The 24042-nt window shown below is 40.1% G+C and overlaps 1 protein-coding gene across 2 annotated transcripts; it reads right to left on the bottom strand.

Moving 5' to 3' along the window:
• Positions 1-8852: 8852 nt before the first annotated feature.
• tcea3 (transcription elongation factor A (SII), 3) lies at positions 8853-15836 on the bottom strand. 2 transcript variants are annotated; one of them, XM_085918213.1, is made up of 20 exons: positions 15653-15836; positions 14026-14088; positions 13666-13771; positions 13499-13589; positions 12824-13201; positions 12464-12577; positions 12259-12354; positions 12112-12180; positions 11943-12044; positions 11810-11872; positions 11448-11507; positions 11078-11146; positions 10955-11017; positions 10791-10865; positions 10540-10700; positions 10409-10464; positions 10165-10320; positions 9391-9537; positions 9245-9316; positions 8853-9165 (listed from the first exon to the last, which is right to left on the bottom strand). In XM_085918213.1, exons 1-20 carry the CDS (start codon positions 15719-15721, stop codon positions 9157-9159), a joined length of 2019 nt encoding a protein of 672 aa, XP_085774339.1. In that variant the 5' UTR covers positions 15722-15836; the 3' UTR covers positions 8853-9156. The 2 variants fall into 2 exon arrangements, with proteins under 2 accessions (XP_085774339.1, XP_085774340.1); XM_085918214.1 differs by lacking the exon at positions 11448-11507.
• Between the last annotated feature and the right edge of the window lie 8206 nt (positions 15837-24042).

Raw genomic sequence — 24042 nt, 5'->3', positions numbered from 1 at the left:
GCCCCAATTTTCATTGTGAGTGTTTAATGAGTGTTCCAAGCCATTGATCAACAGTGATCAGACCTGCTGACAACTCAGCAGCAGTGGGCAATCACTCAGAGGAAATTAGAACCTTGTAATTTTGTGTGACGATGTTGCAGCAGATCTCTCTTTTATTTGGCCATAAATAGGAATTGAATGGACTTGATGGCGCTACAGACAGACACACATAAATATAAATAGTTTGTGAAATCAAAAATGTAAATATGTAACATCAATTAAGCAATTTTTTGTAACAGTTGAATGGCTGAAGGAAAAAAAATTCAATTAGTCACATGTATAGTTCATCACCCAAACAACATGGCAGCACCTCTGATTGGAGTCACTGATGCATGCCAAGGTGAAAAAAAAAACTAATAATCATTTTAAACAATCGACATCCCGCAGGCATCAATGCCATGATTGACAGATTTTTATTTACTGTAGCAACCAAATGGCAAACTGGCAGTGTCGCTCTCAAGATGTTGTTTTCATTCGTGACTCCCCCTTTTTTTTTTTTGTTTCTTTCTCAGCAGCACCGGGCGCAGGTTCAGCAGCCTCAACTAACAATTAGTCACGCAAGAACGATTTGTCTGGGCCCGGGACTTGATTAGCTTCTGTGATTTTACGCCTGGCTGAATGAAGCCAGCAAAAATGTCACAAGAGGCGCCGTTAAAACAGAAAACGAAAAAGATGTGCCGACATTAAAGTCAGCCACCGATTAAAACTGCACCATTTTTTTGTTTTGAAATTCATCAAGGTTTTTCCATTCAACAAAGTGAGTCAATATTTTTGGGGAAAGTTACATAAATAAAGCCTTTTTAGTATGATGGAAGTGTTAGTTACTAGAGGTAAACAACTTGCATATATAATCATATATGAACGGTTGTACAAAATACGTTGCTAATTCCAAATAAATCAGTCAAGAGTTAATATCTGATCTTAGTGTAGTTGTAGTAAACGATAAAAAGGTAAGTGATCCTTTTATCGAGCCAGCCATTAATGTGGCCTGTTGCTTGTTTTTCAGGGTGACCGCACACCGTGCAATAATTCGTAATGACCAGTGCAAGATGGAATCGCTGTCAGGGGATCTGTGAAATGAGTTGGAAGTAGCAAAGAGAGCTATTACCTGAACAAACTCAAATGTTCCTCACATAAGATGAAATCAGGCTGCGCACAGGAAAATCTCATCAATTATGCGCGCGCTGTTTCACATCATTGCCTGCAATTTAATAAACCTAAATGTAATTGTGATGCTAGCAATGATGGGGAAAATATTCCACTGGTGGTGCGAGTGGCTTTAACACCGAGGAGCTTTTTATTTTATTTTTTGAAACTTGTTTACAACTTTCAGATAAATTCAAACAGGTCTGTAGGTTCCAGCGAATCCATTAAACAATCCCCTGTAGGTTCTGCCAAATCGAGTAAGATAGATCAAGAAGGTGAAGTAAGGTATATCGACTAAACGGGACTTTAAAAGCCTCAGAGAATAGAAAAGAACAAGTAGCCACAATGAGATGGAGAAAAAGATAAGTGCCTTGGGATGGTTTCAAAGCAATTGAGGCAAAGTACAATTCAAACAGAGGATGAAGAGCTGAGTTAGCGGAGCTTGTTGAAACACCCAAATCAAATGGTGCTAAAATGGACCGTTGTCTTGGAAACAGTGCCGATATCAGAATTCTGATAGTAAGGGAGGAGACGATCATTTCTTTAATCGTGCTGGTCATCCTCCATTGCTGTGACTTTTCAAATCGAAAACAGGGTATCGATGCAAGAAAGAATGTTGGAGCGAGTGAGCAAGAGAGGCTGATCGAAAGTACCTGTGTGGCCAGGTAAGCAGAAGTGGGCGTGGCTAACCAGGAGCATGCAGCAGGTGACTGGAACAGCACACAGGAAAAAACAAGGAAGCCCAAATGAGAAATCTCCTGAGTATAATATATTTATTTTAATTTCTTTTTGTCATGTAATGAGGTAAATATTGATTGTGAACTGTTCCGGATAATGCACATGATGTTATGTTGTGTTGGCTAATATTGTTTCGACCTTCAAATGTTTTTAAGAGGTGGGTATGCTATATTTCTATGCTATGGCTTTTGATTAAGCCTGTGTTGGCTGGTTTCAGTTTGTTCTCTCCATGTGAAGCACTTTGACACATGTTGGCGATTAAGGGCTGTGGAAATAAAATTGATTTGAAGGGGTCGAACCGTAGGTCGGACTTTATTTCCATAGATGTGCAACACGGACAAAGGTTTTAGGATTCCACCATTCTGCCAATGAAGTGGCAGATAAATTTCCTGTCTCTTGGGAAGACTAGTTTTAAAATACACTCTAGAAATAATGTGGAATGACAGTGTTGTATTATAGACGAACGACTACCGGTCCTCATTAGAGGTGCTGGAGAATTTCTGATTTTGAGTGAACCTACTCTCTCTGCATGATACCTTCCACCTTCCAATTCCCATGTGTAAAAAAAAAAATGTAGAAGACAGAGAGGTACATGGGTGTACCACTTACTACTGTGATTGACTGGGAGCTAGATAATGAGCTGAAGTTATCCACCAAAACCTTCACTGGTCAAGAAGATGAGGCATGTGGGGAAATGGACAGAAAGACAAAGGTCCATTTGCTAAGAATAATGCATTTGTATGTTTCCAATTAGCATCCAGGTGTTCTTTGACTTTGTGGCCATTTCTGCAAAGTGGAGCAAAAACAAATAAATGTCTCCCCATTAAGACTAAACAGACTTCAAACAAACATCGCTAGGTCAATGTCAAACCACTAAAGAGTAAAAGCTCTTGTCTGATATTCCTGCATATGTTTAGTTTTGTAAGACTTCTGATGAACTGAAGAGCAACTCTAGTCACGTTACTTTCCGACAAAGTGCTGTTGACGTTTAAGACTGGATTGATTTTCCTCGGAAATATGTGTTTATATGAGGAGAGGTGAGCACGCTTGTAGCATACACGATACGCAAAGCTAAAAAAGGGCATTAGTGAAAGATGAAGAGAAGAATAAGCATGAGAAGAATTAGATCATGTGACACGGGATCCATAGGATGAGAAAAGATGTGGCGAAAGATAAACCTTACAAAATGACAATCTAACAAAAAAAACAATGTAATCATATTAGATTTCATAACATCAGATGAGATCATGTATCGTACGACAAACATTGGAGGAGCTGAGATGAAAACATAACACAACATAAGATGAGCCCATACGTAACATAAGAACTTGCGATAACCTCACGACATAATGTGAAACAGCCGAGCGCGATAAGCACGTCACAAAAGCCGTCGTTAAATTTTCCCATCGTGACATAAATCTAAAATGACACCCGTCAGCGACTTCTACAATATGTATGAGTAAAAGTTGGAAATGATTTGTTTCTCGACTAGCACTTCATATGAGTTAGCTATAGCTGACAAAAGCGTGGAGGTTGAAAGGAAAATACAATTGCCTTATATATATTGTTAAACGAGTAGCTGAGCATTCTTATTTTATCGTGACGGCAGACTGGAAATTATTGACAATATGACTAATGGTATTGAGTTTGCAGTGCGGCCATTTTTCCTCCAAATATTTTCAAACGAAGTGAATCCTTGCCTGTGAAAACAGCCCTTCCATAAATCATTTATGAGGGGGGAAAAATATAAACAGAAAGCTATCACAAATGTGCATGTTTTATATTCTGCCGTTAGGAAACTTGCAGTGCTTGAGGACAATCTATAAGCCTTGTGTGGCGACTTGCAACTGTCAGAAAGGAATGACTGGAAGCTAAAACCTTCATTTGATTGTTAGGCACCAGAGAGGACGATGAGGAACGACCACTTCGTCCTGTTCGCTCCCAAACTTGACCTTAGTGATTAATTTCTAAAACTTACATTTACTGTTTGTCAAGAGCTGACGGAAACATTTCCGACACAGCGTATTTACTATAAGTTCACTCGCTAAACAATACTAGAATAATACAAAGCAACACAAAACTAAAAGTACAAATCTAACTTGTTATTTGGAGATGCATTAGACATCTATTGATGTGCCCACGTCTTTTTCAAGTATGACCAAGGTTGCCTCGTAAGGCTGTAAAAAGGTTCTCTGAATCATTTCTTTCATAACAAAAATAAAAAAATAAGCATTTACATGACAATGGCAACTGGCCTCATTATACGTAATAAAAGGGGGCTGAGGAGGACAATTTTCAAGTGAGCACTAAGTACCATTCGGGATCACATACATATTCATAAGAAGAATGCCTTTGTTTGTTTTAATAAGATTTGAAAATCAAACAGCCCAGCATGAGAACATTGATTTCATAGCGCCACCCCTGTTACTATATAACAAAAACTCTTGAAGCTTCTAAAACTGTAATGAAATTTAACATGCATGAGCGCTTGTTAATTAGACTGCTTTTTGGCACTTTTTGAAGAATATAACGAGTCCAAATGATTCCCAAAACCTCCCATTTAGTTTGGCATGCGCAGTTTTGTCAGGGGTGTAATTTTATGATGCATTTAACTGATGTTGACATTTATGCTAGATAATCATCCAGAAATGCAGATTTACACCTGCTCCGACCAGCTCTTTTCTTTTGTTCACGAGCACATGGAGGTCATCGGTGCCAAACAGACAGTAATAAATCAGATTGTGTGCTTCAGTGGTGTCTGTAGAGAAAGGAGCAGTGTGAAGCAACAACGGGAGGGCGATGAGGATGAAAGCAAGTAAACACGGGCGAGTCATGGAGGCTGCACTATGGCAACGAGCTTTTAGAAAGATAAACAGACGCTCGATCAAAGCTTCATGGGGCGCCACATTGCTATAAAATCATCTTCGAATGTAAACATTGGCAGATCTTTTGGTTGATTTCATACAGGTCACCAACCTGCAAGAGAGGGAAAGAAGCATAAAAAAAATGGCTGGATGGACTTTAGAGTTTGCTGATGCCACGTCGTTGTCGAGACAATTGTTTGAGTTGTACTGCATAATCAGCTAAGTTTTTACATGTGAATTTATATACTATAAATCATCGGTGTCAAACACGAAGCCCGGGGGCCAAATATGGCCCGTCACATCATTTTATGTGGCCCGTGAAGACAAAAGTTATTACTAGTGAATGTTTTTCCATTCATATTTTAAACTATTTGAACAGATTTGAATACTCTCTGATTTTAAAGATAATTATTCATCGGTTTGTTGTGTAGCCAATACTATACACAATATAAGGCTTTGACAGTTATTATGGCCCACGACAAAAATTTGTTTGACATTCTTGCTATAGCTCGATTGGTCAAAGCAAGAAAAAAAAAAAAGCTGTTGTAATTGTGAGCATAGGAAAGGCCATCTGTAGACAGGCCTTGTATTAAGATGTAGAGATTTCCCAGAACTACTATTGTTCAAAGTGATTAAAGGTTAGTGTCCGGGTCATCTTCTATTTGCCAGCAGACACACTGGAGCCTGCTTTTATTTTTTTTTTTAAACTGAAAGGCCATTTGAAAAGGACAGGATATTTTCCAAGGCTGATGATAGTAATGAGTTGGGAGAAAAAAGGATGGACTGTTTAGGAGCTACCTGGCTTCTCTCAAAGAGGTCATTTAGCTAAATAAGGTCAAACATGACACAAACAGGCTGATGTCAAGTCGGCGGCGAATTGTGACATCCCTTTTTCCTCGGATCAAATTGGACATTCTAGGAGTAGCGCCGTAGCTGTAATCAACTGCGCTTGGCTCATAGTGCAGCGTGTCATCGACCGGCCCTTTCATGGCAGAGCATGAGATGGCCGACTGCTGTGTGGTGGCTGGATATCAATAGAAACATGTTTTTCTTCACTGTTTCACTCCGGTCAGCACTCGTCGCCATGGCAACGATAACCAGTAAAACACGCTGACTGAAATCGCTGATGCGAGTGCATTTTTTAACTTTAACATTTTTTATTTTTATTTTTTTCGGGATATATACAAAACTGGTGTCACTGCCGAAAGAAAAGTTCAGTTCGAAAGAAGTCAAGTTGTAGACTTCATGGAAAAGTGATTCGCAGCCGAGAGAGAACATTTGGTATGCAGCAAAACAAATCTAATTTCACTTAATTATCCCCAAAATGATCGTCTTTCTTTAATCCCAGAAAGTAGATCAGCTTTGCATTCAAACCGACCCAGTGTTTACATTTCTAAGAACACGTGTAAACCCAGATCATTTTTGTTTTACTATCCAGTTAATATCTTTTGACATTTTTATTTGCTGGTGTGCCGTGAGATGTTTCTAATGTGATAATATAGTGTCGTACATTTCTCAAGTCTGATCGTATAAATTGCCTTGTTGAGCACCGTGCGCTACATTTTTGTAGAATTAAATCATGAAGGCAGCAGTGCGAGGCTGCTTAGATACCGCCAACGATGATAAAGAACAGATCACCACATCGTAAAGCCGCTTTATAGTATTAAATATCGACCGGGGCTTTATTAAGTTGGGACAAGACAAAAACATGTAGCGGCGGCCCTCCTGTCTAGCTCTGAAAAATTGAACAACTGTATTCATGTAAAAATCATGCTCTCTTAAGTAAATAGCTGTAAAATAGTATTTCCAAACTTTTATTGAGCTCAGACATATTTCGGACAATCTAATAGGACACCATGAAATAAATATGAGAAAAATAATGTTCTTAGTTAAATAACATGCATTTGTATGCCCACGAATGCTGACACTTCAACCCAAGTGCTTATTTCGGCCACTCGAGCATGAACAGCACCACGCACAAGTGTTCATATGAGTCGAGGTCAGCACTGTTGACAGACTACTCCATTATTTCCATTCCCAAACTGTCTATGATGAACATCACTCTGTGCGCGCGTCACTGCCGTCATCTTGGAGGATTGAGTTTCGAATTTGCTCCAAGATGGTGAAGATGTGGGGTCCTTGTAGAATCTCATCACAATTTTATTCTCCAGGGACAATTTTAGTCTTGTTTTCTATCACTTTATTCTATTCAAGCAGCTGACTTGTCAGCACTTTGGAAATTGAGGCACTTCTCCTGCTTCATCATTTGGCCTTTTCTCCTCTGCTCTCAAGATTCCGCCGAACACTTTCATCCCCTTGCCCGAAACTCCGTGGAAACCATACATGGACAAATATGGACATGAGCCAAGTTTATCTCACCTCGTATAAACAGGTTCTCTTACCGGAGCAGCTAATATGTCATTTATGACTGATACTCCCAGAGTGCAAAGCAGCCAATGACATCATCAGCAGGAGCTCAGAGCAGAGGCGGTGAAAAAAAAAAATGGGGGCGGGGTGGCCAAGGGGCACTGGGGCGGAATTTGAAATTCAAAACGAGTTGCCACTTGCAATTATGCTTCTGATCATCAACTTATGCACACACAGTGCAATTAAACGTGTTGAGAACACAAGTGGCTGATAAAATGAGAAACCAGACCAATGCAAACGCACGACAGAACCCACTTCCATATATGACCGGGTGCCAGTTCACATGGTTACCGATCAAACAACTAATCGAGCCCAAATTGATCCCGCTCCCCCTCGGAGGTGCACACTTGCTTAATGCGGCCGGCAATCGACGTCTTTACAAATGTTCCGTCTTTACGGACAGACCAGCAATCTTCATTAGGAAGAACGAGGAGGAGCGCCGGTCAACCAATTAGCCAGTCGAGTGAATGTGATCTGCTGCCCTCTGGGAAGAGGTACAGAAGCCTGCGTTCCTGCACCACCAGACTCACCAACAGCTTCATAGAATCCTGAACTCTACCCCCCCCCCCCCCTCCGCCCTCGGCTGCATAACGTCCTCCGTTGCTCCATTTTTGCTCCTCTTATTTGTTTATTTATTTATATTTATTCGTCGCTCTTGTTTATTCATTGTATGTGCCTTCTTGTTTTTAATTTTTTGGGTTGTTTTTTTTGGATGTTTTGTTATATGTCTTGTCACCGTAGGATAGCGGGTAACGCAATTTCGATCTCTTTGTGTGTCTTGGCATGTGATGAAATTGACAATAAAGTTGACTTTGATGAAAGGTAGCTGAAAAGTAGAAATGTTTCATAAAATCCATCTCCTGTAGCAAACGAGGTTCTTAAACCGTATGTAAGGATCCTAAATGTATCCATATAAGTGGTGCAGCTGTTCTTCAACCAGAGAAAGTGCTTACATGATGTAAGACTCTCAAAATAGATTCTCTAAATGCACCGGGAACATACAATTAGTATCATGACATAATTTTTCACTTGTGAATATAACATCAATTATCAACCCTGTACTTGCACTTTAAAGAAAAAAACTGCCATCTTGAAAAGGAACAAAATAGCCTCTTTCCAGAAGGAAAGACGATTAACTCGCTAGACTGAATATGCTAATCATACTTCTCAGCTTTTTCATGAAAAAAACAACCCAAAAAAACATGATGCTTAATGTCTGCCTGCCCATATGGAGAAGTCTATACCTAATGTACCTTCACGTTCAAACAGATGGCATCTTAAAAAAATATATTCTTCATGAATAATTCTCAAAATATATCAGCAAGTGTATAAGTGACAGTGAAAATGTTTTCCTCTTTGCATTTCATCTCCAGAATCTTTTTCCCCTGCCAGCTTTGTGGCTTAGCTTTACCAAGCCAGCACCTAATTTGCAGTTGCTACCCAAAGGAGAAATTCAAAGTACGGAAGGAAGAATTGTGATGCTTTGTTGCCATCTGCTGTAAGTAAGCATGCGGTTTGATTCATTGCATACATTACTGCGCTTGCTAGATGAGGATGATGAGGATGAAGATGAAATAGAAGCAATTTATGTCATTTGAGTAATAGCTTGAATAAATGTGTCATTATAAATAAGCATCATCTTGTTTACAGTTTATTGGAATTATATACAAAGTCAACAGCTATAATGTTGAATAATTAGGGATATTTTCATCGTGACATTTAGGGACAATTCTTTATTACAGAACCAATTTATTCACAATTGCACTCATACTTAGTCATTCCATGCTCAATCTTCAATTTTTTTATATAGCAAACCATTATTAGCATGCTTAAAAAAAACATTCAAGTGGAAATTGTAGGAATAAAAAATATTTAAAATCAGCAACAATTAGAAACTCTCCATTATTAATAAAAAAAAAAAGATGGTTTCACCAGGAAGTCATCAGCAGAACTGAAAGTTGGAAAAACAAATGAATTATTTAAAATTGTCTTTAAATATGTACACAACTGAAGATGAAGAAGAAGCTGACCTTCCAGCGGTTTCCACACTCATTGCACAGGACAAATGTGGTCATGGGCTCGTCAGCGCTGCGTGTCTGCACCTACAAATTGTGCAAAGGATGTCAAATTTATTATTGTACAGCGGAACCTTAAATTAAAAAAAACAGAGTCTTACTTGATTGTATGTGCAGTTCTTCTTTTTACACTTGCCGCACTGCAGCAGGTCAGTGGTGGTGCCCCCAGTTTTGGCCATCTGGTGCTCCCTGATGGCTTCCTGGGTGAGGACGTTCCTCAGTTGTTTCAGTTCGTCACTCGCCATTTCCTTTGGGTGGTGTAACGACGGAGCACAAAATTAAGCATGGCTAGGATCACTCAATAGAGTTTTGGGAAATTTGCATAATCTAACATTAAGGTGATCATGCAGTATTTGCATAATCTAACATTCATTCAAGAAAGTTTGAGTGTGATTTTACTGCCAGGCTCCAACAAGCACAGTCATTTGGAAGATGGTGACAAAGTTCATTGTAAATGTTTAACAAAGGTATTTATTTAACAGAAAGGTGGGAACACTGGCGGAGCTAGAGGGGGGGCCACGGGGGCCCTGCCTCTCCCTGAAATATGCTTCGAACCTTAGTGCTAGGCTAGATTTTTTTTCTTCTTTTTTTTTTTTAAATTGGAATGTTTTTGTCCACATTTCAGCCCGTCCTCTGTAATAATATATATATATATATATTTTTTTTTTTTCTGGATTTTTTTGTCCACATTTTTGCTTGTCCTTTGTAATAATAATTTAGATCTTTTTTCTGGACTCTGGATATTTTTAGCCCATAAGGATAAAATAAGACAAGCTGCACAATAGGACAAATTCATATTACGGTAATTAGGGACATCAGATGTTTCTTCTAAGATAACACCATTTTGTATTGATAATCTTATCCACCCACATTACCTCAGCGCTCATAATGGCAATGCGGCTTAAATCAATGCTTCCTGCGAGAACGTTCCTGCGCAGACCGGGGTTCTTTGGGTCTTTTAAATTACTGATGCGGCTTCTCACTCTGTTCTTGTATTTCATGTCGGTGGCCTTGATCTCTTGGTAGATATGTGCGACAGTTAAGTCAAGCAAGATTTTGTCTTTGCACATGACCGACAATGGTAAACTAGTCGCATATTTGACCCAATGGAAGGATATGATCTTCAATCTCTGCTGCCATGTTGTCACAGTTAGTTCCAAAATCTTTGTAGTCATCTGTGAGGAAAATACAAGCATAAAATGTGCAATGTTTTATTCTCAAGAGATGATTAAAAAAAATAATTTCTTTACTGTCAGTGCGCAGGGCAGCAGTCAGCATCTCGATGCACTTGTCACGAATGGAGTCTCCGGTAATTAGGTGAGGCGGTAATGAACCCCCGGTGGAAGCGAAGCTAGGGGATAACGGGCTACTGGGCATAGTTGGAGTTTTCGGGGCTTCGGTTTTGCCCTTTCTGAATAAAAGACAGATGCTGATTTTTCATTTTGCTTCTCAAAAAGATTTATTTCGATTTCAATTAAACATACATTAATGGAGGAAATACCTTTCATTGTGGTCAGTGGATGTCTTTCTTTGCGGAGGTCCAGACTGAGAGGACTTTGAGCTTTGAGACTCTCGCCTGTCACATCAAGTCAAGCGTCATCATCTTTTTGCTTTTAACGCATCGATTGTAAATTTCACTTGAAGTGCGGGAAATGTTTGGTGTACCTTTCAGATGTTAGCTTCTTTGCACGGGGTGAAAGGCTGTTGGGCTTTGAGTCAGACTCCCGCCTGAGTAACGATACACTCGAGTGAGCCGATATAAAATAATCGTACCAAAATATTACAGACCTTTCTGATTTAGTGGGAGTTGTTTGGTGTTTCACTGGCTGGCTTAATTTGGAGTCAAGGGAGTTCTTCCTGAAAATAGAAAGAAACAAAAGATAAATGAAATAATTGCTAATTTGGGTGTCAAGTCATTTTCGAAGTTTTGTGTTGAATTGGAAGGATTCCACTTCATAAATTTGCTTTAAAAATAAATCAGTTTGCAGCAAAAATATTTCTCTCTCTCTGGCCATATTTTCTCCCAATTTAATTTCCTTCAATGGGCCAGTATAGATTGTTTTGCACTAACCCAAATTCGATTATCCATTAATGTAAATTGAAGCCGCGTATCTAGCTAATAGCCAAACAAGTACGTTCACACTCATGCATGGCCAACCTTTCTTTCTTAACATCCATTGACTGTTTTTTAGCCACTTTGCTATCCAAACTGTCTTTCCTGCAAGAAAAAAAAAAAAAAAACACAGAAAAGCTTGACACTTGGCTGTTTTTACCCATTAAGCCAAGTTTGGAAAAAAATAAAAATGAATAACAATAAATAATATAATAAAATAACAAATAAATCTGTCAAATAAAATTTATTAAAAAATGAATAAATAAAATGTCATAAATTGTTTTAAGAAATGATGATTTTTCAACAGCTATCCCAAAACCAATCTAGTTCTCCCCCTTTGTGTTTTTTGAAGTCACACAACACAAATCCATTCCAGAAACTGCAAATTTGTGTCCCGGTTGTCAGACCTGTCTCTTTTCACACAATCTGATGTCTTCTCAGAAGCAATTTTAGAGTCTGAGGAATCCATCCTGTGGTGAAAAACATATCAAAAAGCTTCAAAGTATTCCATCTCCGGAGCTGTTATGATCCGAATCCCACCTCTCCTTTTTTCCATCCAGCGATGGACGTTTTGGCGCAGGTGGCGGGTGAAGATGAAAAGGCAGTGGAGGCAGAGGAGCGTTTGGATCTGCCGGTTCTTTTCTACAAGGACAAGACATCTTGAGCAAGAGGTCATTCGCGTCACGGCCAGAGGTGACAACACGCTGACCTTGGTGGTGGGGGGTGGAGTTTAAAAGTAAGCGGAACCCGTGGCGTGCTTGGGTCTTTTGGAACTTTCCTGGTGAACAAAACATGAGCTTCTCAAACGGAAATTCATTGGCTACACAGTCATGCGTGTGAGCACGTCCCGCCTGACCTCTCTTTCTTAGAGTCCACTGAAGGGCGCTTAGCCTTGGGCGAGGTGAGCCCTGAAGCTTGAGATGGCCCTAACGAGGAGTCTTTACCATCCTTCCTGAACAAATTTCACACCTGAGTGGGCCGGAACGTCGACGGAGCAAAAGACGCCACCACGTGAGTCGTGACTGCATGCAGCATGCACAGACTCCATCATGCACGCTGACCTCTCTTTCTTCATATCCACAGAGGGCCGCCTGATGGGGAGGGGGGGCCGAGCGGGCCGAGGAGGGGAGGGAAAGCGGGTGGGATAGAGAACGCTGCTGTCCAGAACTCCTCTCCTGAAATGAAGAAGCTTCTTCTGAAAGGTCCACTGCCTTGTGACATTTCAGCATGACATCACACGTTTGTTCAGGTGAATATCTCACAATAGTTGACTTCGTTTTGGGACATGTTGGAATAGTTGCTACAAAAAAATAATAATAAACTAGCACTGGTGATGGCACCGAAATTGAAAAAAAAAAATCATTCTGCCATCTCATAGTGCCTTTTTTACAGAGATTTGGAATTGGTGGGCCTCTTCTCACCTTTCGAATAATGGCTTTTGGACACCTGATGATTTCTCCCTGAAGATGTCACTCGCAGGTTCGCTTGTGTTCATCAGCCTCTCAAGTTTGTTCTCCTCTTTGGGTTTCAAGTCGTTGAATCTTTTGGGCTCCTTGTGTTCTCTTATCTCTTTTGAGTTATCTGGTTCATGCTTGTGTTTCTTCTCAAGATAGTTGACTTCTTTCTCTCTCTGCTTTTTACCTTCTTTGACTATTTCTTTTGGTCGTTCCTCGGTATGGTGCTTTTCATCGCCGTGCGCCATTTTATTCTTGGGCTCATCTGTATGTTTTCTTTTCTTGTCTTTAATTGACTGATTTGCATCAGGTAGCGAATCCAGTTGCTGTTCAATCAAGTCCAATCTGCAACCACCACCAACAACAACGAACAATACAAGCGCCATTTTACAAACCTAAGAGAAGCAATGAGGCTCCTAATGGAATATAATATTTTAGTATTTTTTTTCCTGGGGGCAAAAATATCTTGGGGTGAAAGCAAAATGTTTTTTGCAAACCCAAAGAATTCTTCAAAAAATGCTGATAATAAATCAAAAGTTAATTATTTGGCCTAGGGGGGCTGGCAGTGCCCCTGTGCCCCCGCCCCTCTGATCTAGCGCCGCCAGTGGTGTCAGCGAAGCTAATGCTAAGCTACAGACTGACCTGGGTGAGTCATTTGGTGATCCTTCTGCTTTGCTGGAGTCCAAACCATTCTTCTCTTCTGCCGCTTTCTCCATTTGAGGACGGCTGGAGTCTGTGTGTCATCAGGGGAAATAATATACATGATCTGCTAAACTACTCGAGGAATACGACAGTTCCGCACGGCATACCCAAAAGTTTTTTCCATTCCTTAATGAGTACTTTTGCCAAAGCGATGACATCTTCGTCTGCGCAGTGCTTCCTGATGCTATTCACAGACATGCCGATCCTTGTCTCCTAAGACAAAAAGCTTTCATTGCATTTTTGCGAGATGAAAGAAAATATGAAGACACACCAAGGTTAATTATCCCGTGAAGGTTTTGGTTGGTCTTAATTCGATATCTTAAAAATATTAATTTGGGGTAATTCTGCATCTTGTCTTCTATGGCATTTTCAACATGTCCCAATACTTTTGTCCACATAGTCTGTTTCTCACTATTCTTCAAATGTGTGTTCATGTTGGTGTGTGTGTGTGTGTGTGTGTGTGTTACCTGGAGGAGTTTAAGTGTCATATTGAAACTTTTGAGCTCCTTCAGCAGGTCCATAGCCCCTTCCTGCAATAAATTTCCCATTGTAGTCCTTAATTAAGAAAGTCAAAGTGGAACAGCACACAATTGCATAGCATAATAAAATCTTTTGTATCATATTAAATCATTTTAATTTAGTGGTACAAAACTATCAAACCTCCATGAAGCAGTTTGTATTATTGTTTTGTTTCAAAATGAACAGTTAAATGCCACAATTTCACAGATTGCTTTGATCGAAGTAACAAAACAGTGAAAATATTGTAGTATTACTTTCATATGACAGTAACCAGTATGTATTTATTAAAAGTACATTTTGGAAATAACTTGGCCAGCATTGCATTGCAATGGAGGTCTTATAAATAAACACATAATCATATTTTTATTTTGTGCGTTCCTTTTTAACATCTATAGTCCATAAAAAAATTAAATATTAAAAAAATGAATGCATACATTTGACCGCTATCTTGTTCTGTGTAGTTTTTATTTTGTTTTATACAAGTCATAATATGACTAATAATTACATTTGCTCATATTTATCCAAGCTCTCTATCCAAAAGTCAAGCCTTGGAAACACAATGTGCAATTTGCGGCCGTCCAACTGTGCAAGAGTGAACGACAACCGGTGCACACGCACACACACACACACACACACGCACACGCACACGCACACGCACACGCACACACACACACATATGCAGCCAAGTAGCAGCAGCAGCATTTGACACACATGAATCTGTAGACAACTGCTCCCAGATCCGTTTTTTGCAAGCACCTGTTGATCATCTATTACAGCAGTGGTCGGCAAATAGGGGCCCACGGGCCAATTTTGGCCCGCCATCTATTCTGTCTGGCCCAAGAGATGACGTCAATATGATGTATTAAGAAAAAAGAAAAAAAATTAAAAAAATATATAATTTTTTAACCCCATATGTTTTTAAAAGAAAAAAAAGTGCATACATTTGATGGGGTTGTTGTTTGCCATACAACAAAGTACTTTTAGGGTTTCTGGGATTAGGGTTTCGGACTGGGCTTTCAAACTAGAGTTAGGGTTGGTGGAACATCCTGTTTCAGTTCTCCATGACGCACAGGTCGGAATGGTATTGACACGCGAGTATCCCCAAAAACCCCAAAGTGTCCGGTCTCCCTCCTCCAGTGGGCAAGGTAGAAAATACTCCATATTTTGTTAAATTAACAACATAACAAGGTCTGTTCAAATGGAATTAAATTAAATGCATTTTAAAAGTAAGATGATATTTATTTTGATATAATATAATAATTAATAATGTAAATAGTAGGGACACCCCCCCCCACACACACACACACACACACACAAAAAGCAATGGCTTTGTCCCGCGTCCAAAAGTAATTGCCGACCTCTGTATTACAGGCTCCTTTGACAAGTGCAGTGCACTTAACACACAAAAAGGGTGCAGAGCTTGCTCGAGAAGTCTTAAAGTCTTTAGTGCAAGTTGATTTAAAGTTAACGCAACAATCCCTGTTTCCCTTCAGCAAAGGCGACGCGCTGCCCTTCCCTCCAACTGCACACAGCAAACCACAGCGCGCCACCTGTGGGTCGTCCAGATCCACTCACCGTGTTATTTCGGGACACCATTTTTTCCAGTTTCTTGGCAATCCGGATTAAATCTTCCTCCCGCGTCATTGCTACATCTAAATCACTACGTGCGGTTAGAAACGTTGAAATGTGTGCAAGAGAAACCAATTAGAATTTCGCTTGGTTGCAAGTCGGACTTTACGCACGGCGCGCTCCATTCGGAGAGAGGGCGTGTCGGCGGCGTCCTCCCTCCAGTTGACCACCCCGACGACACATGACAGCTAAATATAGACGTGTAGTGGACACTTTGATGGATCACAGCAGGCAGCAAATCTGAAAAAGCAATTCACCCTCGAGATAATATTCAAACAATGAAAATCGGACCCCACCACCAAAAAAGTATTAAAACAATATTTTCTTTGTGTGAGATAAGCAGACTATTTAAGTATAAATGCAATTTAGCATTCAAATCCAAATTTAAACTCTTGTCAGAATTAAAAATAGCACAAACATGAGTGAAAAAGTGAGTAGGAATGAATTTATATCTAGTAGTGATAGCATGTGAAAAATACATTTGAATTTTTGACTGACTGAACGTAAGCGTTGCCATTGTCAGTTCACTTTAAAAAAAAAAATACAGCTTGTGCCTTAAGATACGAGTTTAGATCATTCTTGACCGCGCTCTTTACTCAAGTGGACCTAATTTGTACCTCAAATCAGGCTTCCTCATTGAAATGATTGAAAAAAATGTTGGTTGCATTGAATTTTGAACTCATCGCTCTGATTGGTGTGCAGCCAATTTATTCCAAAATAATTAACAACAGTACTGACACATATACATAAGAGGTGACGGGTAGTTCCACCATTATAAACTCTTTAATTAGGTCTCCGTGGTAACAAGTGAAAACTTTTCTTCTTGTTACACAGCCAGTGTGCTGATTCTGAAGTAGCCATGCTAGATAGCAATTAAAATATTTATAAAGAGTTGAGTTTGTCTCGCTAATGGATCATAGTTGTTTGATAGAAAAATTGCAGTTTTTTCTCCACACAAAGGAGGTCAGTGTATAATGATTAATCTTTCCACACTGAAGGCAGCTGGCCACAGTACACTACTCCATGTACTATTTACGCAACAGCACTAAAGTTGCTGTGCCAAAAACACCAGGTGCTGTTTACTACATTTTTATCATTCACAACCTCCCAAAAAATTCAATAAATAAGAAGAGAGAGAGAGAGAGAGAGAGAGAGAGAGAGAGAGAGAGAGAGAGAGAGAGAGAGAGAGAGAGAGAGAGAGAGAGAGAGAGAGAGAGAGAGAGAGAGAGAGAGAGAGAGAGAGAGAGAGAGAGAAATATTTGCATAAACTTCAACCCAAATATCAAATATTGAGCTGTATTTTTGGACTGGTACATTTGAGTCACTACCACTAGGCTGCGCTGTTGTGCAACATAAAAGTAGCAGACAACCTGTTCAAAACCATTCATGACTCTACTATTTTGGTCTCTATTTAATTCCTGCACATTATTTCAAGAAGGGGTGAAATGTCATGGAAAAGTTTCTGCTGTCTGACATTATACACGGATGTTTTTTTTTTTATTATTGCAAAGCACATGATAAAAGATGCACAGATCATTCAAAACTCAAGCCTTTGTGATCATCACTGTTTCTTTGCAATAATAAAAATACAAAATTCTTGTGGAATAATACCATAGTGTAGTGATATAGAACACGGGTGTCAAACTCAAGGCCTGGGGGGGCAGATACGGCCCACCATATCATTTTATGTGGCCTGCAAAGACACTATACAAAAATGAGTGTGACACCTCTGATATAGCACCAAAATTGAAAGAATGCTAACTGTTAATAGCACCCGCAGGTGAAAGTGCACGCTAAGAACCCCTCTTGAATAAAGAGTCTTATCTCTTTGCATCGCTCTTATGCAACAGGCCGAGCGTACGAGCCGACCCGTCCTTGAGCCGCCCGTCTGGCAGGTAGCAGCGTTGTGGAGAAGTGGGACACTTGGCCGTGACGTGGGATAGGAAGGAGGCCGAGAGGAAGAGCGGCTGACTGAGATCAATCCCCAACATCCTTTAGCTTTGTGTACTAAAACCTTTGGCGCGAGACCAGAGGGGAACAACCGAGCAAACGGTGACCTTTGACCTCTTTTCTGTCTGATCTCCTTTCAAAGCTCAGCTTATTCTTTGTTCCTTCACAAATCCATACAACAGTGTAATTTAGAATATATACCCCATCCAAAAATGTAATGACAGACATGTTGAAACCGGCGTCCTGCTGGGATAGAGTAAAAATACCACGGGTTGCATCGAAACCAGCATCTTCCCAGGCTGGCAGTCGGGCCAACAAAGTGTCTTTGGTTGCTTTGTCTTTCTACATTATGTCTTGGGGAAAGAAAAAATGCTGCCAGTTAATTGGCGTCATCATTTCTTTTGTGAATATTAATTGTATGTGGCACAGACAGATAATTATTGTGTCATCTTCAGTGCCATTAAAAGTAAACAAAAGAAACAAAGGTGACATTACATCAAATAGATTCAACGTTCACACAAAGAGCATATGGCAAACATAAATGTTTATGTTGATATAAGAATTCCAGCACGAGTCTACAAGGCTTCTTTTCTCTCTTTCTCTGCAAAGCACCCTGAACTTCTGACAGTCTGTCATTACCTTGGTGAGTCCCACCACATCAAGTTCAATCCTGTCTTCACTTGGACTGCGGTTGAAAACTTTGTGGTGATTCCAAGAGGACGAAGAAAGAGGTCCGGTAGCCTTCTCCGTGGACCCCTTTGCATATTTAGATGCTAAAAATTTGCTACTGGGCACTCAACTCGCTCACAGACCAGAGTCGCCAGGCCTGCGCAATTATGGCAATTTTTGGATGACATCAGACCAGAAAATGAATGATTTCATTTTGCTGTGCATTTTTTGTCTGGTTCTGGTGTGGGACGCACAACCTGTAATAGAGGCCGTCTAAAGAGAGAGGGAGAATTGTTAGGTCGGTCGGTCACATCTGCACTCGGATGGAAGGTGAATCTCTTGCGGGTGAGGTCGCGTTCGATGCTGATAATAACCGCAGTGTAGGGAAAATGAAAACCCCATAGGACCACCCGGACTTGAAAAACCTCGGACTCGAACACACACCGAGCATGGCCGTCCAAATTTTTTTATTATTGGGATGTGCCCATTAATTAATGAAGTAGCGAATCCACAGACGGTTGGTTTGGGCATGAATTCAGTTTCATACTCCCAAAATGTCTAACCTAGATCCAGTTTTGTCTCTTATTGCTTTGATGAGCTTGCTGTTCCAAAAACTTGAACCTCAGGCTAATTTTTCTGTGCAGTAGATTGTATTATGTTTGCATCTAGTATTTATACAAAATGATCATTGAAATTTTATAAATTAATAATAATAAATTTTATTTTATTTGTCTTCATTTGATTGATGAAGTATAGTTTCCATGTTTGAAACAAATAAATTCAGTCATTCATAATTCAACTAAATAAACTAAACAGCCATCACTGATTAGTTCTGCTGAAATTTGTCGAAAGTCTCCCCCAGAAAAGATGATGCTACTTTCCTAAAATGGCCCGGGCGCATCAATTCGTCTGCTGAGAGATCAAATTTGGATTCGGCCATTTTTTTGTGCGCATGTATTTTCCAAATCACTGTAATACTGTTTGTCCCAACTCAACCAAAATAACTAAATGATAACCCAAAAGTAAATCAAAATGATGCAGTAAGCAAGCCCCCCCCCCACCCCACCCTGGTCTCACTAGCTTAGCATTATTATATGTCACCAGAACCGTGGTGGGAATGATTCAGCCTATAGCTGAACTGTGACTACTCCATCGACGCCTTTAAAGGGTACAAAAGGTTGGAAAGGGATCCATGAAATATGTACTATAACTTATCCGTAACCATCAATTACACACAGACACAGAGGACAGCCACTGAATCATTTGTATAGTGTGTCTGCAAAAAGATCTTTGTGGTTCTTCCCAAGGCTGCCATTTCAACTTGAGGCTCTCTTCAATGGCGCTTGCACATAAATGAAGGCAGGCTTGGCCTTTTGGAAATAAACAACCCTCTGTGAACACAAAGAGAAATTGCCATTTCACGCTCTTACCTCATACTAATTGACAAGGCAGAGTTGCTCCTCTGAACAGGTGAAATTGTGTTAGTGTGCAAATCCCCGCTTACTCCCATTTCCTTTTCAACTAATCCAATTAGAGAGTTTGCGGTTGCAAACGCCGGACATCTTTGGCTTCCGCCGTGCAGCAGTGGCTCAGGTGAAGAGCGGAGAAGCGATTGAATGAAAACATGGAAGAATCGTCCATCCGCCAGAAACGATGAGTTGCACGAGGCCGTAAAGAAACCAGGCAATGAACTCGAAGGTACAGAACATGAAGAAAAAAAAAAAAGTCCATTTGAATCACATTATCATATTACATCTTGATGGCATTATCAAACCAATTTATGTAGACTTTGATCTCCTTATGCGAGCAGCTAGTTGACAGAACAAATGATCAACATGTGTGTTCGCCAGTTGTTTTGTTTTTTTGGGTTTTCAGAAGACGCGCAGGTTTCCCCAAATGGAAACTTTGCAACATAGGTCCTTGAAGTTGAACGTGTACCTTTCATCATTCCGCAATGAAGATCCAAAGAGCATCACGTGTGATGAGTCAGCATGTGGGTATGTCCAAACACCTTTCAGCTGTGCTAGGTTCAACTTTGGGTCCGATTTATTACTACCACATGAGGCACGAATGGCCCAAAGGAAACCCAAATCCTGTCCAAATGGTCTCATCCCTCAAAGGTCACTCCAAGGTTGACACAAGCAAACCTGTCAATGCGTGATCTTGACGTCTCTTATGGTGATGTCAGGTGTGTGTGAGAACGATTGGGAAGGTCAATAAACGATGTGTGTGTTCATTGACGTCATGTATACACATTTTGTCTTTGTCTAGGTACAGTCTAAGAAGTCAATTAGATCCCAAAGCAAAGAGAAAAAGATGTTTTAAGATGTTACCCAGCTGAATTCTGGGTAAGTTCTAAAAATGCTAAATTCTATTATCGTCTTGCTACAATTGTATTTTGACCAGACAGAATGCAAATGTAAAAAAAAAAAAGTTTTTTTTTTTTTTTAAAAACTTCCGTGGTCAGCACAACTCTCTCCAGGTTCCATATACATCCCTTAAATATGTATTTTACATTCTTGGGAGACCATAGGTGCGTGAATGTGACTGTGACTGAAAGTCTTCATGGTCTCCATGGTTCTTGTGTGGCTTATACTTTCCTGGCCAAAAAGAAGCATTTCCACAGTGACCATTAGAAAGCTTCAAAGCCCGCCCAAAATAGCCACCGCACGTAACGTCAATTTCCCTTTTTAGACTTTATTCGTCGTTCTCAATGCGGAGCTAACCAAAACATTTCCCCCTTTTTTTTTTTATTCCAACTCATAGCTAAGCAATTTAAAAAAAAATGAATAGCAATAATATGAGCGACACGATGAGGCCCATTGTGTAGGTCAAACATCGACATTTTCCAGATGTCCTGGTTTTTTGAGTCCTATGGAAAAGTCGAGGCTTGACTTGACAGGAGAAGGATGAGGCAGGTTGTTCCATCTTTTTTTGCGTTACGCTCCCACACTTCCAACTGGTCAGGATAATAACAGTGACTGGAAAATCCTCTGGCCAAAACATACAGTGAACTCACCAAAGCTAATACAGCAAACTACGGAACTAAACTGTATCGGGTTTTATTAGTAGGCCGCCTGGGTGTTAGATGCCGTTGGAGAAATAGTTTTCCTTTCAAAACATCCTGTCTAGAAGACGGTGAATGACTGTTTTTGACAGTTGGGTAGGACACAAAGTCAATTTTTAAATATTTTGTTTCTTTGAACTGAGCAAACCAGGAGATTTTTTGAATCCAGTTTGCATTCATACAATATTTTGTGTTTTGTTAGTTAAATATAACAAAAATCAAGTTGTTAGGCAAATTTCATCGATTTAACTGACAAAATAGACTTAAACAGAACAGATGGACATATGAAAATCATGCAGTCTTCCAGGGTTTGTTTGCATAACTAATTTTGTCTTGTTCCTTAATTTTCTGTTGTTTATATTCTTTTGTCACATGTTCAATTTTACAGGTGTAAAGATTAAATAAGTCACTTTTCCAGTTTGTAAAAATAATGCCAGTATTGAATCACCATGTTTCATTTGTGATGTAAGTGAATGGGATCACATTCCCATTCGCAGTCAAAACTATTTTTTTTAGAATAACCAAGATGTAAACACCATGGTTTAAAATTGAGACCTTTAATAGAGAAATAGTCACGGCACACTTTAGTTAAAGCAACTTTGATGCTTTTTGATGGTTGACTTTGACGCACGCTACAGCGGGACGAGGTTTGGAGCGAAAGCGGCAAAAAGGGGACGCTTGATTTATGTGTTATGATGAGGCCTCATTTTCCATCCCATGGTGGTTCCAGGCTTGGAGAAAGCCACTTTGACAGAGATGTTGGTTTTGAGTAGGAAAGTGCCATGTTTAATAGTTCTCAAATGACCAACGGAGGAGCATGAAGACACGGAGCATTTAATGGTTTCACTCACACTGACTGATACGACCCAAAACTGCTGGTTTGTTATAACCGCAGCGAGTTGCTCGCCAGTAACCTCAGTCCCTCGCAGCAGGAGGTAACTTGTGGCCCGACCGACGCAGAGGTAAAGAGCAGACGTGGCAAAAAAAAAAGTGGGACTAAGAAAGGGGCCACTCGTAAACAAACCTTCAGCAAAGACCTAAAGCATGAAGCAGTGACTCTTTACAAGATCCGTATATAATATCCATATATAACGTTCTTCAAATACAAAATTATTTGACAAAGATGAAAAGTAATAATAATTACCCGATCTGTCCTACCCGATCTGCTTGACTACCCGATTTGCACCCCTACCCGATCCGATCAGGGCAGGCAGATCAGTTGGCTCAGGCCGGTAGGCACGCCTGTTTCGCTTGTACCTCATTTTCGTCACTAGGTTTGGAACTGGCACCTGAAACATGGACTTTCCCTTCATTATGGATGAATAGGCCACAGACAATGATCTATTTTAGTTGCCTGGAATGGATGTGCGCATGATCATCATCGGCAGATCACCTTTGAGATTGTCGGTTGTAATGGCTTCTGCAAAACAGATTGAAGCAAACTTTGCGTGTGGCTTATTGCCAAAAAACACAATATTCAATCACTCTTTCTCTGAGCTTCTTGTCATTCTCAGCTATGTTTTTGGAAAATAGAAGAAACTAGTCACGGGCAAAGGTTATGTTGAACAAAACGGACTAGTAATGTTATTTTGTGCTTTCAAATGTCTTGTTTTGCTTTTGTGGCCTAAACGTCATCTAAATTAAGCTGAATGTAAATATAAAAGTCAATGGCATGTTACACAATAATGACACACTTAAGGAGACAGGTAAACCTCAGACATAATGTTTGGACGCCCCCCCCCCCTCCCTTCCCCTCGGTGGCTAACCTGCACACACTGCGGCCATTGAACGGGCTTGGCGTTCGGAATGAAGTTGGGATTGTTTGTCAGTTTGAGCATCCCTTACACTATATTTTGCATCTCGAGGCAGGCACCCACATTCACCTCACTAGTTTATTTTGGGACCATGTGGTATGGCTTGGTTAAATGACACAAATCCACTTAATTTTCTTGATTCCAGGCAGAATTACATGAAGAGAAAAGGTACACAAGGAATCAAATCCTCAGCTCGGAATCAGACCTCTAAACTAAGATGTCATGAATATCTGCCATTGCTTGATAAACGAACAACTCAAGATTGGCTGCCCAATAAAAACAAACAACTCTAAAAGAACACCTGCTGTTGTCACATGAACAAAAAAGCGAGGTGTGTTCTTGAGTATAGAATGTCTTTGTATGACGCAATTATGTATTGTCTGGTTGCATTGTTTTCTTTAATGATAGCTTTTATTGCTGGATTAAAAGAAGAAGAAAAAAAACACTTGCTCATGCATGCCAACTATGAAGCAAGCAGACTATTCATCTGTAGATGGTGATGAGAGTGTCAAAGAAGGCTATTGTGTTAGCTGCATTGCGCAGTGTAAAACAGGTTGTTAAACTTGTCACAGTCTCGGAACCCCAACAATATTTGGAAATTGTCTGTCAGAGCAGATGAGCAGAACTGTGCAATTGAAATTGATGAGCTTGAATATAAGCAATATTTGTATTAGCAACACACTGAGAACTTGCCTCCTGCAGCTGAAGCGACGTGGTCAGCTTGGTCTAATCATGAGACATGTGTTTCCCCTTTGCACCCACAAGATGATGTCACACTCATGTGCTCCTCAAGTATAGCTTCACTTCCAAACATGCCCACATCCTGACTCAGGTCT

The sequence above is a fragment of the Syngnathus leptorhynchus genome, chromosome 8 (assembly GCF_054491065.1).
Source record: "Syngnathus leptorhynchus isolate UIUO chromosome 8, UIUO_Slep, whole genome shotgun sequence".
NCBI classification, from domain to species: domain Eukaryota; kingdom Metazoa; phylum Chordata; class Actinopteri; order Syngnathiformes; family Syngnathidae; genus Syngnathus; species Syngnathus leptorhynchus.
The sequence above is the reverse complement of the archived record's forward strand: the minus strand, read 5'-3'. Positions and strand labels throughout refer to the sequence as shown.